General features: G+C 46.6%; 1 protein-coding gene across 1 annotated transcript in view; it reads right to left on the bottom strand.

Moving 5' to 3' along the window:
- The window catches only part of LOC145355283 (uncharacterized), a 79,083-nt gene extending 71,167 nt beyond the window's left edge, over window positions 1–7,916 (bottom strand). The window contains exons 1-2 of the mRNA XM_080207187.1: window positions 7,869–7,916; window positions 5,809–5,997 (exon numbers count right to left, since the gene is read on the bottom strand). Of these exons, the coding sequence (XP_080063313.1) occupies window positions 5,809–5,997; window positions 7,869–7,915 (236 nt within the window). The 5' untranslated portion in view covers window position 7,916. The remainder of the gene's footprint in view (window positions 1–5,808; window positions 5,998–7,868) is intronic.
- Window positions 7,917–16,976: the final 9,060 nt, after the last annotated feature.

The raw sequence follows: 16,976 nt of genomic DNA, 5'->3' as shown, positions 1-16,976 counted from the left end.
GAGAGTTCTGCTGAAATCTTGCTGACGTTTACACCAGCGGGACCTGAGGATCCCGCCGTTGGCACACACCTACTGCAGGTTTCCAGCTGGCAAGGCTGAGTTCAACAGGAAACCCCTTTGACAAACCCCGCCATCAGCGAGCGGCACACCTCCTCCCGCTGCTGTGATACACGCCACGGAGGGGGAGGAAAATCCCGCCCTTCCCTTTCCTGCTCTACCAGAGCCTCTTCAAACAGTCGCTTGGTAATGCAGAGCTTGAATCTTGCTGAAAAGGGGGACGTGTTGCTGAAGCTTTTCATTGCGTACTCATCAGAACGAGAATGCCAAATTTCAAACCATCACCACTATTTATAACTCAGGCGTAAAGGATGCTGATTGGTTGGCAACTTAACTTGGATTGGCTGAGGCATTGCCGTGGGGAAAGCAACAGTGAACAACAAGCTCTTCATGTACAAGGTCTGAACATGTTCCTTTTGTTTGCAGAGAATGGATCTCTGCATGAAAACGTATGTCACTATTAGCAGCTTAAGTTGTTGCCATGGATCATCAAACTTTTGTAAGTTTGCATGAAGAATATTTTGGGGTCAGGTTAGACATTTGCAGGGAATGCTCCAGCTCTTCGCCCCAGCAGGATTCTCTGGTCCCGCTGGCAGTGCACCCCTCCCACGGATTTTGTGGTGGTGTGGGGGTGACGTCAAATCCCATTGGCAGGACCAGAAGTTCCCATCGGGAGTGAACAGGACGCCACCTCCCACTGCAGGGAATCACATGGCTGGGAGCCTGGCTAACTCCCCCTTTAGATCCCAGTTTGCTCTGAGCAGTTCCTATGTAACCGTTTAGATGTGTTTTCCTCCACAATTCTGGCACAGCTACAGCAGCGGACTGGTTTCAGCTCCTCGGAAATTGCTCCGAGGAAGTCATCCCTGAGGTCGTCTGATCTTCCACTTAGGGAGCTTAACAGAAATCCAAGAGATTACCCTTTATTTATTTGAGCAGCAAAGGTACTTAATAAAGCAGATTGGGGGCCACCTAGATCCTCATAAAGATGAGCATTTTGAATTGTACAATAAAGTATGGGTTTTGTATGCAAATCTTCAGCTGCCTGAGAAAGCCTAAAGAAATTCCATGTGCAAAACTAATCAACAGGTTTCGAAAGAATTACAAAGACCGTTTTTTCAATAGTTTAAATAGCTAGTGGAGTACTGAACTACTGATTGATTAGCATGTGCTTGCTGCTTCAGTGTAATTGTCACATTTTAAAATAAATACCATTATTAGATTTAACCTGAACAGCAAGAATTTTTTATCATGCAAGACGCCAGGCTCATTGTCAGTGACACAACACTCCCCTTTGCAATGATGGCAAGTTTCCATTCATTGGGGACAAAAGTTGGACACATTCTTTTGTAAATTCTTTTGTCATTATTGAAAGTCAATCATCTCAGTTCCAGGACATCACTACAGGAGTTTTTCAGGGGTAGTGTCCCAGGTCCAACCATCTCCAACTGCTTCATTAATGACCTTCCTTTCATAATAAGGTCAAAGGGGTGATGACTGCACAAGGTTTACCACTCCCCAGCTACTGATGCAGTCCATGTCCAGTTGCAGCAAGACCTGAACAATATCCAGGCTTTGGCCAACGAGAGACAAGTCACATTTACACCATACAAGTGCCAGGCATTTGCCATCTTCAGCACAGAGAATCTAATCATCGCCCCTTGACATTCAATGACATCAGGAGTGCAAAATCCCCCAGTGTCAATAGCAAAGGGGTTACCATTGACCAGAAACAGAACTGGACTAGCCAGCAACAGGTCAGAGGCTTGAAATTCTGCAATAAGTAACTCACCTCCTGACTCCCCTAATTCTGTCCACTATCCACAAAGCACAAGTCAGAAGTGCGATTGAATACTCTCTACTTGCCTGGATGAGTGCAGCTCCAACCACACTCAACACCATCCAGTACAAGGCAACTGACATCTACAAACATTCACTCCCTCCACCACCAGCGTACAGTGGCTGTAGTGTACAGACCATCTACAAAATGCACTGCAGGAACTCACCAAGGCTCATGAGGCAGCACCTTCCAAACCCATGACTGCCACATTCGAGAAGGACAAGGGCAGCAGGTAGAAACCTGCACCTCCAAGCCACACACCATCCTGACTTGGAAATTTACCGCCATTCCTTCACTGTAACTGGCTTAAAATCTTGGACTTCCTCCCTAGCAGCCCTGTGAATGCACCTACACCCTCAGGGACTGGAACGGTTCAAGAGGCTGACTCAGCACCACTTTCTCAAGGAGCAATTAAAGATGGGCAATAAATGCTGACCAAGCCAGCGACACCCACATCCTGTGAATGAACATTTTAAAACTCTTTGATTTTTAAATAATTCAGTGTGTGTTGTTCACTTGTAACTTCACGTGGAATCTGGATGGTCTGGAGTAAATTCAGCTCTCATTTTTGACACATCAGTACCCTGTAACAGCTAATGAAGAGGAATAAGGAATCAGGAGAAAGATGGTGATAATTTGTTCAGAGGATCCACAGCAGTTGGTGAAGTCAAAACTAAGACCAGCTTTTCCTCCTGCCGGAGCTTACTGACGTTGTTCTGAGTCCACATTCCTCAGCTCCACCCAGTGTCCCAGCTATTCGCCCTCTCATTGGTGTTAATACCTATCATCTGGTTCCTTAATAATATAACTGACATTAACAATCCTTAACAATGTAACTGATAAGCCATTGACATAATTTGGCAAGATTCAAGCATGGCATCTTGGTGTTAATTCTATGCAGGTAAAGAATTGTAAAGACGTGAGGAATAGTGTCAGCCCTGGATCTGTTGGGAAATGATATGGAAATGCCGGCGTTGGACTGGGGTAAACACAGTAAGAAGGCTCAACCTGGTGCTCTGAGACGCCTTACTCTGTTGGGAAACCATAGAATGATCATCACAGAAACCCTACAGTACAGAGAGAGGCCATTCGGCCCATTGAGTCTGCAGCGACCACAGTCCCACCCAGGCCACTGGGTCCCAACAGTCCCACCCCATATCCCTACATATTTCACCCGCTAATCCCTCTAACCTACACTACACTAAGGGGCAATTTTAGCATGACCAATCAACCTAACCCACACATCTTTGGACTGTGGGAGGAAACCGGAGCACCCGGAGGCAACCCACACAGACATGAGGAGAATGTGCAAACTCCACACAGACAGTGACCCGAGCCGGGAATCGAACCCAGGTCCCTGGAGCTGTGAAGCAGCAGTGCTAACCACTGTGCTACCGTGCCACCCAAACCCTTTCTCAAAACAGTGGGATGCAAGACAACCCCAAGATCATTGAGGATCGTGAACTCACTGATGGTGCTTGGAATGATATTTAGGTAAATATTAGGCTTGGAAACCATCCAACTGAGTCAGAAGGTAGTGGGTTCAAGTCTCACTTCAGAAACCTGAGCACGTGGTCCGGGCTCCTAACACTGTTAGGGCTACCTTCTTCTGGATGAGGCGTTGAAACAAAGCCCTGTCCGCCCTCTCAGTTGGTTGGAAAAGATCCCGGCCAGTATTTTACGGCTTCATTTGGGCGAGGCTCGTAAAATCCCGCCTGAGGCCAACGGAGAATTCTATTCAGCGAGCCTACCATATAGTGCCATGGGAGCTGGAATTTTACCAGCATGGCTGCCTTGATGTTGATAAAATTCCAGCTCCCATGGTACTGTATGGTAAGAACTGCTGCCTCATAGCGCCAGGAACTTGAGTTCAATTCTGGTCTTGGGTAACTGTCTGTGTGGATTTTGTATGTTCTCCCCATGTCTGTGTGGGTTTCCTCCAGGTGCTCCAGTTTCCTCCCACTTTCCAAAGATGTGTAGGTTAGGTGGATTGGCCACGCTAAATTACCTGTTAATCATCACCCTAATCTACACATCTTTGGATGCTAGATGCCCCTTAGCATCCAAAGATGTGTAGATTAGGACGGTTAGCAGGGTAAATATGTGGGGTTACAGGGATTGTGCCTGGATAAAATGCTATGTCAGACAGTAGGTGCAGGCTCAATGGGTTGAATGGCCTCTTTCTGCACTATGGGGATTTTATGGTTATAATGTAGGCTAAAGCTCTCTGGTCTTTTGGTCAATATTTACCTCCAACAGACATTATTTCAAGAAAGATGATGTTATCATTCTCTGGGATCTTGCTGCACAGAAATTGACTGCTGAATTTCGCTTTGTTACAATCATAGAATTCCTACAGTGCAGAAAGAGGCCATTTGGCCCATTGAGTCTGCACTGACCACAATCCCACCCAGGCCCTCCCTCTAACCTACACATCTCATGACACTAAGGGGCAATTTTAGCTTGGCCAATCAACCTAACCCACACATCTTTGGACTGTGGGAGGAAACCAGAGCACCCGGAGGAAACCCACACAGACACAAGGAGAATGTGCAAACTTCACACAGACAGTGACCCGAGCCGGGAATCGAACCCGGGTCCCTGGAGCTGTGAGGCAGCAGTGCTAACCACTGTGCTACCGTGCCGCACAATAGTGATTACCCTTCCAGAATATCTCCTGGGCTGTGAAATCTCAGGGTGGTAAACGTATAAAGGCAACTCTTCGTTTTTCCACAAATTACAAAGAAGCAGATTTTTATTTACCAATGGGATGTGAATCTGTTCTCATAGATATGTAACTTGTAACCAAAACCCTTTCTCAAAACAGTGGGATGCAAGAGAATCCCAAGATCATTGAGGATCGTGAACTCACTGATGGTGCTTGGAATGATATTTAGGTAAATATTAGGCTTGGAAACCATCCAGGCTGTAAGCTGAAAAGTTGCCCAAATGAATGTCAACTCTCCGACTCTCAGTCTCCTGAGACAGATACAGCACAAAGGAAATGCAATATAAAAACTGCTTATGTCAGTGTATCGCTTACACTACCACCATTCTGGCCTTTGAATGCATCATCCCAATAACAGTCCAAGGAGTGGTAAGAAGGTAGGGCGAGGGAGATCTATGGAGCATTTGGTCGATTAAAGAGCCAGTCTATGATATGAGAGTGAGCTGTTATAAAAGGCTGTACTAAGTCTCTCCAGGGAGAAAAGCCCGAGCTCTCTCAACCTATCCTCATAAGGCATGCCACCCAATCCAGGCAACATCCTTGTAAATCTCCTCTGCACCCTTTCAATGGCTTCCACATCCTTCCTGTAATGAGGTGACCAGAACTGAGCACAGTAGTCTAAGTGGGGTCTGACCAGGGTCTTATAAAGCTGCAGCATTATCTCCCGACTCCTAAACTCAATCCCTCGATTAATGAAGGCCAGTACACCGTACACCTTCTTAACCATGTCCTCCACCTGCGAAGCTGATTTGAGAGTCCTGTGGACCCGGACCCCAAGATCCTTATCATTATTATCGACTGCCATTAACAAATTAAAACACTATTACCACAAATTATCATTACTACTGACTACCATCAACATCATTACCATCGATTACCAAGACTATCAACTACCATTAACACCAATAGCACTGGTTACCATTACTATTACTACCATTACCACTGCTGCAGCTCTCTCAGTAATCGGATTCTGATGCTATTTCCTGGCAGAGAAGATGAATGAGAGGGTTGGTAAACTGAAACTAGAAATGGTGATAGTTGCAGAATCAAGCGTGCATTGAGATGGCGGGGAGAGGTGCAGAGGGGAGGGAAGGGTCCATTTTGTTTAATTTGTACTGTAGTTTAGACAAACACAAATTATATGCTGTACCTGTTTAAATACTTTGCCAAAATGTAACCTTACCTGTTCTGGACGTCTTCAAGGACTCTGCGCATTCTGTCGAGCTCGCAGTTGAGGGCATCCACCTCGGCAGAAGGGTTTAATGATTTGCATTGCAGGTCCCTGACCTCCGCTTCTTTCTGACACAGCAGTAACTCCATCCCTTTCTTCTCTTCCTCCTTCTGTAACATGGCCGTGTTGAGTGCCAGAATGCTGCCACCAAAACCACGATACATTGTTAGCATTGCACTTTCCACATTGCTGAACAGTCACGCTGATTGGTCTCATCGGTTCAGCAAATGGGCACTTTGCCTTAAGCAATCTCACCCACCATTAAATCTCACCACGTGGGCAAGGCTGGCATTTGTTGCTCACCCTTCATTCCTTACATCTGGGTGACTTGAGGGCAATCGAATCACATTAGTCAGAGAATCATAGAGTTTTACAGAAAGAGGCCCTTCAGCCCATCATGCCTAGCCTATTCTAATTCCATTTTCCATCATTTAGTCCCTTGTCTTGTATGCTTTGGTGTTTCAAGCGTTCATCTTCAATATTGTGAGGGTTCCTGCCTCTCGGAGTCACGTGTGGGCCCAGACAGAGTAAAAGCATGAGACAACCGGCTCGGCTGTGTACAACAACCTGAGAACCCCACTGTCACTTTTACTGTCAGAGTGGCTGAGCAGAGACTGATAGCCAAGTTCCGCACACGTGAGGACGGTCTCAACAGGGATCTTGGGTTCATGTCGCGCTATCTGTAACCCCCGTGACTTGCCTGGGTTTGCAAAACCTCACTTACTGTACTGTCTGGAGACAATACACATCTCTGTAACCTGTGCTTAATGCCCCTTCCACTCACATTGTCGGCATCTTTAAGACTTGAATAGCAGGTTAGTTGTTAAGACTCGCATTCTAATCAGTAATCTGTAAGCTGTGTGTGCTGTTATATGCTCTGACTGAGGCACATTCTCCTCGTGCCTGTGTGGGTTTCCTCCCCCACACTCAAAGATGTGCAGGTTAAGTTGGTTTGCTATGCTAAATCGCCTCTTAGTGTCAGGGGCATTAGCAGGGTAAATAAGTAGGGTAGGGGTGGGATTGATGTTGGTGCTGCCTGAATGAGCCAAATGGCTCTCCTTTTCCAAGTTGTGTGATACTTTGTGCCTAGACCACCGTTTGCTCTTGTAGCAAACACGGGTGCAAAATCACGGCCAGAAACTGATCGATTTCTAGATTTGAAAGACATCAGGGACAGTGGGGATGGTGAAGGAAAATAGCACTGCGGTAGATCAGATGTGATCTAGTTGAATGGTGGAGCAGGCTCGAGGGGCTGAATGGTCTATTCCCCTTTGCTACAGGCCTGGATGGCTTCCTTCATATTGTGAACATCAAGCTGCCCATTGAAGTGGTGGAGGCTGCCTCGCTGAATATATTTAAGTCACTGGTCGATAGGTTTCTGATAGACAAGGGAATTAAGGGGAGAAAGCGGGAAAGTGGAACTGATCCACTTCAGATCAGCCATGATCTTATTGAACGGCGGGGCAGGCTCGAAGGGCTAGATGGCCTACTCCTGCTCCTATTTCTTATGTTCTTAAGCTGGTTTGGGAAATGGAATTTTTCCATCAAAATAGGAAGAGCCTCTCCCATTCCCCACTTGAGCACCAGAAACTCTATCCTGGTCAGTCAGACAGGCATAGGGCATTGATCTCGAGGTACCAATGGTGAACCATGAGTAGCAACAATCGCATCTCTACCCCCCTACCCCAGGCCTCACCCCCAAACATCCTTTCCAATCTCCAACTCAGCTCTGTGGAAGGACAAAACCTTTACCCCTCCCCGGGATCTGTGAGTGCCGGTGAGTCCAGTGCCCACGGCTCACCAATGGAACCTAAATGAAGCTTGACTATTAGTTTGGTTCCAGCCAATTGCTGAGGCTATGGGGGGACTCAGTAAGGCTCGTGAACAGAGACTTGCCTCCAATATTTCCAAAATATTTGCAAAGCCCCATCCTATAATAACTAACTTTTAACGATTGTGCTGGCTATTTCTGACTCTTAAGCACAGTACAGTTAGTCGGAGAAGTCATTAACCTTTCCCTGAATTCAGCAATCATTTGTGAGTTTTTGAGGTTGTTCATCTCAAACTGCATTCTTTCTTTACTGTTCTGCTCCAGTCGGTTCTGTAGAGTCTGGATTTCTCTGTTGTACATGTTGCGAGCAGCTACCATTTCCTCTTCCAGCTCTTGAATCCGCATTAAATCTTTGGAATTTTCAGACTGGATACAAGGGAAAAAAGATGTAAAGTTAGTTAAATACAGCATGTGGCGCGACCAATGCTAAATGCTAAAATTGCCCCTTGGTGTCCTGAGGTGCGTAGGTTAGAGGGATTAGTGGGTAAAATACGTAGGGGTATGGGGGTAGGGCCTGGGTGGGATTGTGGTCGGTGCAGACTCGATGGGCTGAAGGGCCTCTTTCTGCACTGTAGGGTTCTATGGTTCTATGGTTCTATGGTTCTATGGTTTTGGTTCGATGGTTAGAACACAAGCTGCAATAATTCCACCAAATCCAGTCTTCCAACACCACCCCCTTTACTGATAACCAAAGGAGGAACCACATCCAGCTTACAGCAGTACCCTCGGCATGGTGGCACAGTGGCATCTCACAGCACCAGGGACCTGGGTTCGCACATGGCACAGTGGTTAGCCCTGCTGCTCCCGTTCAGTGCGAAGGGGGTATCCTTACTGTTCAGGGCAGCACAGTGGCGCAGTGGATAGCACTGCTGCCTCCCAGCTCCAGGGACCTGGGTTCAATTCCTGGCTTGGGTCATTGGCTGTGCGGAGTCTGCAAGTTCTCCCTGTATCTGCGTGCGTTTCGTCCTGGTTCTCTGGTTTCCTCCCACAGTCAGAAAGACGTGCAGGTTAGGTGGTATGGCCATGCTAAATTCTCCCTCAGTGTACCCGAACAGATGCCGGAGTGTGGCAACTAGGGGATTTTCACAGTAACTTCATTGCAGTGTTAATGTAAGTCTACTTGTGACGCTAATGACCTTTAACAGCTATGAACTGTGTGGCTGGGGCCTACAGTAACTGTCTGGGTTAGAGCATCCGGTTTTAATGTCGAGTTTTAAACTCCCACTATTCATTTCCCATTGGGTGCATCTCCACTTACTCAATAAGGGAGTTTCTACTGCATGAAGCCACAGGGAGATATATAGAAACATAGAACCCTACAGTGCAGAAAGAGGCCCTTCGGCCCATCGAGTCTGCACTGACCACAATCCCATCTAGGCCTTAGCCCCATATCCCTACACATTATACCCACTAATCCCTCTAACCTACACATCCCTGGACACTAAGGGGCAATTTCTTAGCATGGCCAATCAACCTAACCTGCACATCTTTGGACTGTGGGAGGAAACTGGAGCACCCGGAAGAAACCCACGCAGACACAAGGAGAATGTGCAAACTCCACACAGACAGTGGTCCGAGCTGGGAACCGAACCCAGGTCCCTGGAGCTGAAAAGCAGCCGTGCTAACCCACCGTGCTACCGTGCTGCCCCAAACATCTGTGATCTCCCGTGTGTCCGCCATAACACAACTGACAGAGGGTCATCCAGACGCGAAACGTTGGCTCAACACTTTCTCTACAGATATGGTCAGGCCTGCTGAGATTTTCCAGCATTTTCTGCTTTTGTTTCTGATTCCAGCATCCATGGTATTTTGCACAGTATTTATTATAACACAAGCTTTAACCACTGGCAAGAGAGGCAATGGGAAATAGCAATTGAGGGAGAGGTGAATGGATGGCAACAGATAAAATAGTGGGTAAAGGGTAATGAAAGGCTAAAGAAAGAGGCAGAAAGAGAAGTGCAATGATGTGAAGTCGCACATAGGAAGGAGGAGGAAATAGGAGGAGGAGGAGAAAAGTGGGATGGTGTGTGTGGAGGGGATGCTTTGGAAGAGGGGGGTGCTTCGGGAGAGCACCAACATAACACAGAGCAGAGGAGACAGAGAGTTCAGCTCGAACTCTGGGGGACAGAGTGCAGGGAGGGGTGTTGGGGTACCGGCTTACTGGGATTTCAGGGAGCCGGAATGTCGGGATGAATTTGTACCGGAGAAGGAGGAGAATGCCAACAAGAGATAGGAAGGTTGCAGTGACTGGCTCATGAAAGGACATGGAATTTATGGACTTGGATGATTTGGGTAATAGCTTTAGGTGTGTGTGTGTGTGTGTGTATGTGTGTGTGTGTGTGTGTGTGTGTGTGTGTGTGTGTGTGTGTGTGTGTGTGTGTGTGTGTGTGTGTGTGTGTGTGTGTGTGTGTGTGTGTGTGTGTGTGTGTGTGTGTGTGTGTGGAGATCATTTTGAGAATTGGTAGCACAGTGGGTTAGCACTGCTGCTTCACAGCTCCAGGGTCCTGGGTTCGATTCCCGGCTCGGATCACTGTCTGTGTGGAGTTTGTACATTCTCTTCGTGTCTGTGTGGGTTTCCTCCAGGTACTCCGGTTTCCTCCCACAGTCCAAAGATGTGTGGGTTAGGTTGATTGGCCAGGCTAAGAAATTGCCCCTTAGTGTCCAGGGACACGTAGATTAGAGGGATTAGTGGGTATAATATGTAGGGATATGGGGGTAGGGCCTGGGTGGGATTGTGTACAGTGCAGACTCAATGGGCCGAAGGGTCTTTTTCTGCACTATAGGATTCTATGGTTCAATCAAATTCTATGAGTTGTGATGCAAATCAAGGAAATTATATCATTTTTCTCCAGTGATAAGAGTTAGAAGGTAAAGAGTTCATGTCTCACATCAGAGGCTAGAGCACAAAGTAAAGAAAGAACAAAGAACAAAATCAGCCCGGGAAACAGGCCCTTCGGCCCGCGCCGCCATCTCAACACCACCAGTCCCCCTCTCCACCCATGACCCCTGTCTAATGTTTTATGGCCATCCAGATTGAGGGAAACTGACTTAGGGACAATTTATTCCTGCCAATCAGCCTAACAGCACATCTTTAGGGCGTGGGAGGAAACCAGAGCACCTGGAGAAAACCCACGCAAGCACGGGGAGAATGCGCAAACTCCCACAGACACTGGCCCATATCCATGTGTCTGCACAGCAATCAGCGATAGTCACTGAGCTGTCGTCTTGCCCAGTATCTGGTCCAGTTTAGGCACACACTAACGACATGAAGCACTAGGCCAATCTCGAACAACCAAGAGCAGACCCATCGCGTGTATGCCCCTCGTTGGACACAAGGTGGACCGATATAGTATAGGATGGCACTTCAGTGTAGTCCTGAGAGAATGGTACACCGTTCAAAGTGCTATTAAACTGAGGCCCTGTCAACCCTCCAAGGGGATATAAAACAAATCCATTGCATTACCAAAGATTTTTTAAAAATGAAAAAGGGTGTTATTATTATCATTATGGGTGCGACTGGCTAGACCAGCATTTTTATTGCCCATTCCTAATTGCCCCTTCAGAAGGTGATGGTGAACTTGAATGCCTTCTTGAATTGCAGCAATCAATGAAGTGTGGGTACATCCACAGTGCTGTTAGGGAGGGAGTTCCAGGATTTTGATCCAGCAACAATGAAGGAAAGGCAATATATTTCCAAGTCAGGATAGTGAATGACTTGCAGGGTACCACCAATTGGTGGTGTTCCCAGGTATCTGCTGCCCTTGTCCTTCTAGGCAGTAGAGGTCACAGATTTGGAAGTTACTACAGTGCAGTTTATAGATGGTACATTCTGCTGCTATGGTGCATCAGTGATGGAGGGAGGGATGGTGACACGGTAGCACAGTGGTTAGCGCTGCTGCTTCACAACTCCAAGGAGCTGGGCTCGATTCCTGGTTTGGGCCACTGTCTGTGTGGAATTTGCACATTCTCCTCATGTCTGCATGGGTTTCCTCCGGGTGCTCCGGTTTCCTCCTACAGACCAAAGATGTGCGGGTTAGGTTGATTGGCCATGCCAAAATTGCCGTTAGTGCCCTGAGATGCGTAGGTTAGAGGGATTAGCGGGTAAAATATGTAGAGATATGGGGGTAGGGCCTGGGTGGGATTGTGGTCGGTGCAGACTCGATGGGCCGAATGGCCTCTCCCTGTACTGTAGGGTTTCTATGATTTCTATGAATGTTAAAGAAGGCGGTGGGGTGTTGATCAAGTGGGGCTGCTTTGTCCTGAATGGTACTGAGTTCCTTGAGTGTTGTTGGAGCTGCAGTTACCCAGGCAAGTGGAGAATATTCCATCACTCCTGACTTCACCTTGGTGGACAGATAGCATTCCCAGACTCTAACCTGCTCTTGTAGCTACATATTTATATGGCTAGTCCAGTTCAGTTTCTGGTCAATGGTAAGCCCTTGTCTGTTGATAGTGGGAGATTCAGTAATGGTAATTCCATTGAATATCAAGCGGAGATGGTGATGGCCATCTCCAGCTGGTGGTGATGGCCATTGGAACCTGTGTGGTGTGAATGTTACTTGCCACTTGTCAGCCCAAGCCTGGATATTGTCCAGATTTACTGCATGTGAACACGAACTGCTTCAGTATCTGAGGAGTCACGAACAGTGCTGAACATTGTGCAAACACCAGCGAACATCCCCACTTCTGACCTCATGATGGGAGATCACTGATGAAGCAGATGAAGATGGTTGGGCCGAGGACCCTACCCTGAGGAACTCCTGCAGAGATGCCCTGGAGCTGAGATGATTGAACTCCAATCACCACGACCATCTTCCTTTGTGTCAGGTATGACTCCAACCAGCGGAGAGTTTTCCTATTGACTCCAGTTTTGCTAGGGCTTCTTGATGCCTTCAGTGCTGCTTGGGGTCCAGGGTACTCAGTCTCACTTCACTCTGGATTTTAACTTGGACCAAGGTTGTAATGAGGACAGGAGCTGAGCGACTCTGGAGGAACCTAAACTGAGCGTTAGTGAGCAGGTTGTTGCTGAGTAAGTACCACTTGACAACACTGTTGATGACTCCTTCCACGATCGAGAGTAGACCGACGGAGCGATAAGTAACTGGGTCGGATTTATCTCATTTCCTGTGGACAGGACGTAGCTGAGCAATTTTCCACGTTGCCGGGTAGATACCAGTGTTGTAGCTGTACTGGAACAGTTTGGCTAACATCTAGTTCTGGAGCACAAGTCTTCAGTACCTCTGTCAGAATATTGTCACGATCCAAAACCTGTGCAGTATCACTGCCTTCAGTCGTTTCCTGTGGAGTGAATCAAATTGGCTGAAGGTTTCACCTATGACGCTGGGGCCTCTGGGAGAGACCGAGATGGATCATCCAGTTGACACGTCTAGTTGAAGACGGTAGTGACTGCATCCACCTAATCTTTTACACAGATGTGCTGAGATCTTCCATCATGGAGAATGGGGATATTTGTGAGGCCCCCTCCATCACTTTAGTTGTTTAACTGTCCACCATCATTAGATCTGGAAATTTCTCCCCAGTATCCTGATCAATATTTATCTCTCAACTAATATTATTCCAAAAAGAATCCAGTCACTATTGCATTGCGGTTTGTGGGAGCTTCCTTTGTGCAAATTTACTGCCTGTTTGCTGTGTTTTATCAGTTTATACTTCACAAATATTGCATGTCATTGGTTATGAAATGAGGTTGTTTGTAACAGGCACTATATAAACTCAAGTTTTCTTCCTTCGTTTTCAGTTTCTTGAGATCTACCCTATCAAACACTTGAAGTTTTTTACAGTTTATTTATTAGTGTCACAAGTAGGCTTACATTAACACTGCAATGAAGTTACTGTGAAAATCCACTAGCCGCCACACTCCAGCACTTGTTGGGGTACACTGAGGGAGAATTTAGTACAGCCAGTGCACCTGACCAGCTCGTCGTTCAGACTGTGGGAGGAAACCGGAGCACCCGGAGGAAACCCACGCAGACACGGTGAGAATGTGCAGACTCCGCACAGACAGTGACCCGAGCCGGGAGTCAAACCCAGGTCCCTGGCGCCGTGAGGCAGCAGCCATTGGCTTTTCCTCATGAGACACTTTCCTCAATCTGCACATTTCAGCTTCACAAGAAACGTGCACAATTAAGTCACACCAACTGCAGTATAACTTCTGTCTGGTGTGAAGCTTAAGCCCAAAGAGTTTAGACATTCCACGATATCTTTTAAAGCCTTATTTGAAGTTTTCTTGTTGAAACGTGCAAGAGAGTTGTCAGAGACACAAGTTGAGGTTGGGTACTTGGTCCCATAAGCATCACTTCCTCAATTTTCTATTGTAAAGTGAATGGGGGCTGCTATTTGTCACAGAACCAGTGCACCAGGAAAGCTGTAAAGATATAAATGTACCTCATTGTTTGTGTGGTGCTGTGTACAGATAGGATTTGTTTAAATTGAACAGATAACGTTGAGACAGCAGTACACTGATCACTGATTGTGTAGAGAGGAGGAAGACTCAGTCAGCATGAAAACACCCCGTGACTGATCTGCTATCACCTTTCCATGGCTTTATCTGAAGTAAAACAGGATATAAAGCAACGTGGGGGAAGAAACTCTCAGTATTTCGGGACATTCATTAACACATCGCAGCTTCCAGCCACATCTTTAAAGTTCAAAATGACAAGCGGGAAAGGTGACCGTTTAAAATTCACACGGAAAATCACCCATCTGTCTGGAAACTTCGTTTTTTGTGTTGTCGTCAACGTTTAATAAATACAAGATGCAAAATCCTCATGGAGAACATATTCATGTCACTGCTCAAAATGATTTGGGCGATTCTGTTGAAAACCTCTGCTGTCAGATGGCAAGTTATTAATCCCAGGAGGACGGAGATCTGATGAGGGTTTATCAAACTGACATCTGCCACAAGTCTTACAGACAACTCCTAAATATCCTTTAATAAGACAGACGGCCATCACAACATACAGGCTGCAGAATTAAACATTTGCTGTGTGAATACAGCTGTGTTAAGGGTACGATCCTGGCATGGAGAGAGGATTGGCTGACTGGCAGAAGGCAGAGAGTGGGGCTAAAGGGGTCTTTTTCAGGATGGCAGCCGGTGACCAGTGATGTGCCTCAGGGGTCAGGGCTGGAACCACAACTTTTCACAATATACACTAACGATTTGCAGGAAGGGACTGAAGGCACTGTTGCTAAGTTCGCAGATGATACAAAGATATGTAGAGGGACAGGTAGTATTGAGGAAGCAGGGGGGCTGCAGAAGGACTTGGACAGGTTAGGAGAGTGGGCAAAGAAGCGGCAGACGGAATACAATGTGGAAAAGTGTGAGGTTATGCACTTTGGAAGGAGGAATGGAGGCATAGACTATTTTCTAAACGGGAAAATGCTTAGGAAGTCAGAAACACAAAGGGACTTGGGAGTCATTGTTCAAGATTCTCTTAAGGTTAACGCACAGGTTCAGTCGGCAGTGAGGAAGGCAAATGCAATGTTAGCATTCATGTCGAGAGAGCTAGAATACAATAGCAGGGATGTATTTCTGAAGCTGTATAAGGCTCTGGTTAGACACCATTTGGAGTATTGTGAGCAGTTTTGGGCCTCATTTCTAAGAAGGATGCGCTGGCCTTGGAAAGGGTCCAGAGGAGGTTCACAAGAACGATCCCTGAAATGAAGAGCTTGTCCTGTGAGGAACGGTTAAGGACTCTGGGACTGTACTCATTGGAGTTTAGAAGGATAAGGGGGGATCTTATTGAAACTTACAGGACACTGCAAGGTCTGGATAGAGTGGACGTGGAGACAATGTTTCCACTCGTAGGAAAAACTAGAACCAGAGGGCACAACCTCAGGCTAAAGGGACAATCCTTTAAAACAGAGATGAGGAGGAATTTCTTCAGCCAGAGAGTGGGGAATCTGTAGAACTCTTTGCCGTAGAAGGCTGCGGAGGCCAAGTCATTGTGTGTCTTTAAGACAGAGATAGATAGGTTCTTGATTAATAAGGGGATCAGGGATTATAAGGAAAAGGCAGCAGAGTGGGGATGAGAAAAATATCAGCCATGATTGAGTGGTGGAGCAGACTCGATGGGTTGAGTGGCCTAATTCTACTCCTTTGTCTTATGTCTTATTGTCTTATGGAGCTCAGGCTACTTAAATTGGCATCTTCAAAACATCAGCAAACAAGATAATTGGCATTCTTATCATGGTTAGGGTTGATTTGACTTGATTTATTACTGTCACATGTATTAGTATACAATAAAAAGCATTGTTTCTTGTGCTACACAGAGAGAAGGAAAGGAGAGAGTGCAGAATGTAGTGTTACAGTTACAGCTAAGTTGTAGAGAAATATCAACATAATGCGAGGTAGGTCCATTCAAAAGTCTGATGGCAGTGGGGAAGAAGCTGTTCTTGAGTTGATTGGTACGCTACCTCAGACCTTTGTATCTTTTTCCCGATGGAAGAAGGTGGAAGAGAGAATGTCCGGGGTGCGTGGTGTCCTTGATTATGCCGGCTGCTTTTCCGAGGCAGCGGGAAGTGTAGACAGAGTCAATGGATGGGAAGCTGGTTTGAGTGATGGTCTGGGCTTCAATCAGGAATCTTTATAGTTTCTTGTGGTCTTGGGCAGAGCAGGAGCCATACCAAGCTGTGATACAACCAAAAAGAATGCTTTCTATGGTGTACCTGTAAAAGTTGGTGAGGGTTGTAGCTGACATGCCAAATTTCCTTAGTGTTCTGAGAAAGTAGAGGCGTTAGTGGGGCTTTCTTAACTATAGCGTCTGCATAGAGGGACTAGGCTGTTGGTGATCTGTACATCTAAAAACCTGAAGCTCTAGACCCTTACTACTTCATCCCCATTGATGTAGACAGGGGCATGTTCTCCTCTACGATTCCTGAAGGCGTAGACAATCTCCTTTGTTTTGTTGACATTGAGGGAGAGATTATTGTCGCCGCACCAGATTCTCTATCATATTCCTGTACTCTGTCTCATCATTGGTTGAGATCTGACCCACTATGGTGATGTTGTCAGCGAACTTGAAGGGGAATTTGGCCACACAGTCATTGTCACTGTCTTTTGAGGCAACAATCTCCAGTGTCATCAAATTCTGGACAATGTTTTCACAGAAACCAAGCACTGAGTTTCACTGTTTCAAAGTAAATCTGCCACTTTGATTGGTGACCTGGAACAGGAAAAGGAGAGAGTTTCCAGCCTGGGGGTACGCTGGCAAGCTTTGGCATTCCTATCCTCAGAACGTAGGCATCACTGGCATTTATTGCCCTCTTT

The sequence above is a fragment of the Carcharhinus amblyrhynchos genome, chromosome 19 (assembly GCF_965287045.1).
Source record: "Carcharhinus amblyrhynchos chromosome 19, sCarAmb.v2.hapA, whole genome shotgun sequence".
NCBI classification, from domain to species: Eukaryota; Metazoa; Chordata; class Chondrichthyes; order Carcharhiniformes; family Carcharhinidae; genus Carcharhinus; species Carcharhinus amblyrhynchos.
The sequence above is the reverse complement of the archived record's forward strand: the minus strand, read 5'-3'. Positions and strand labels throughout refer to the sequence as shown.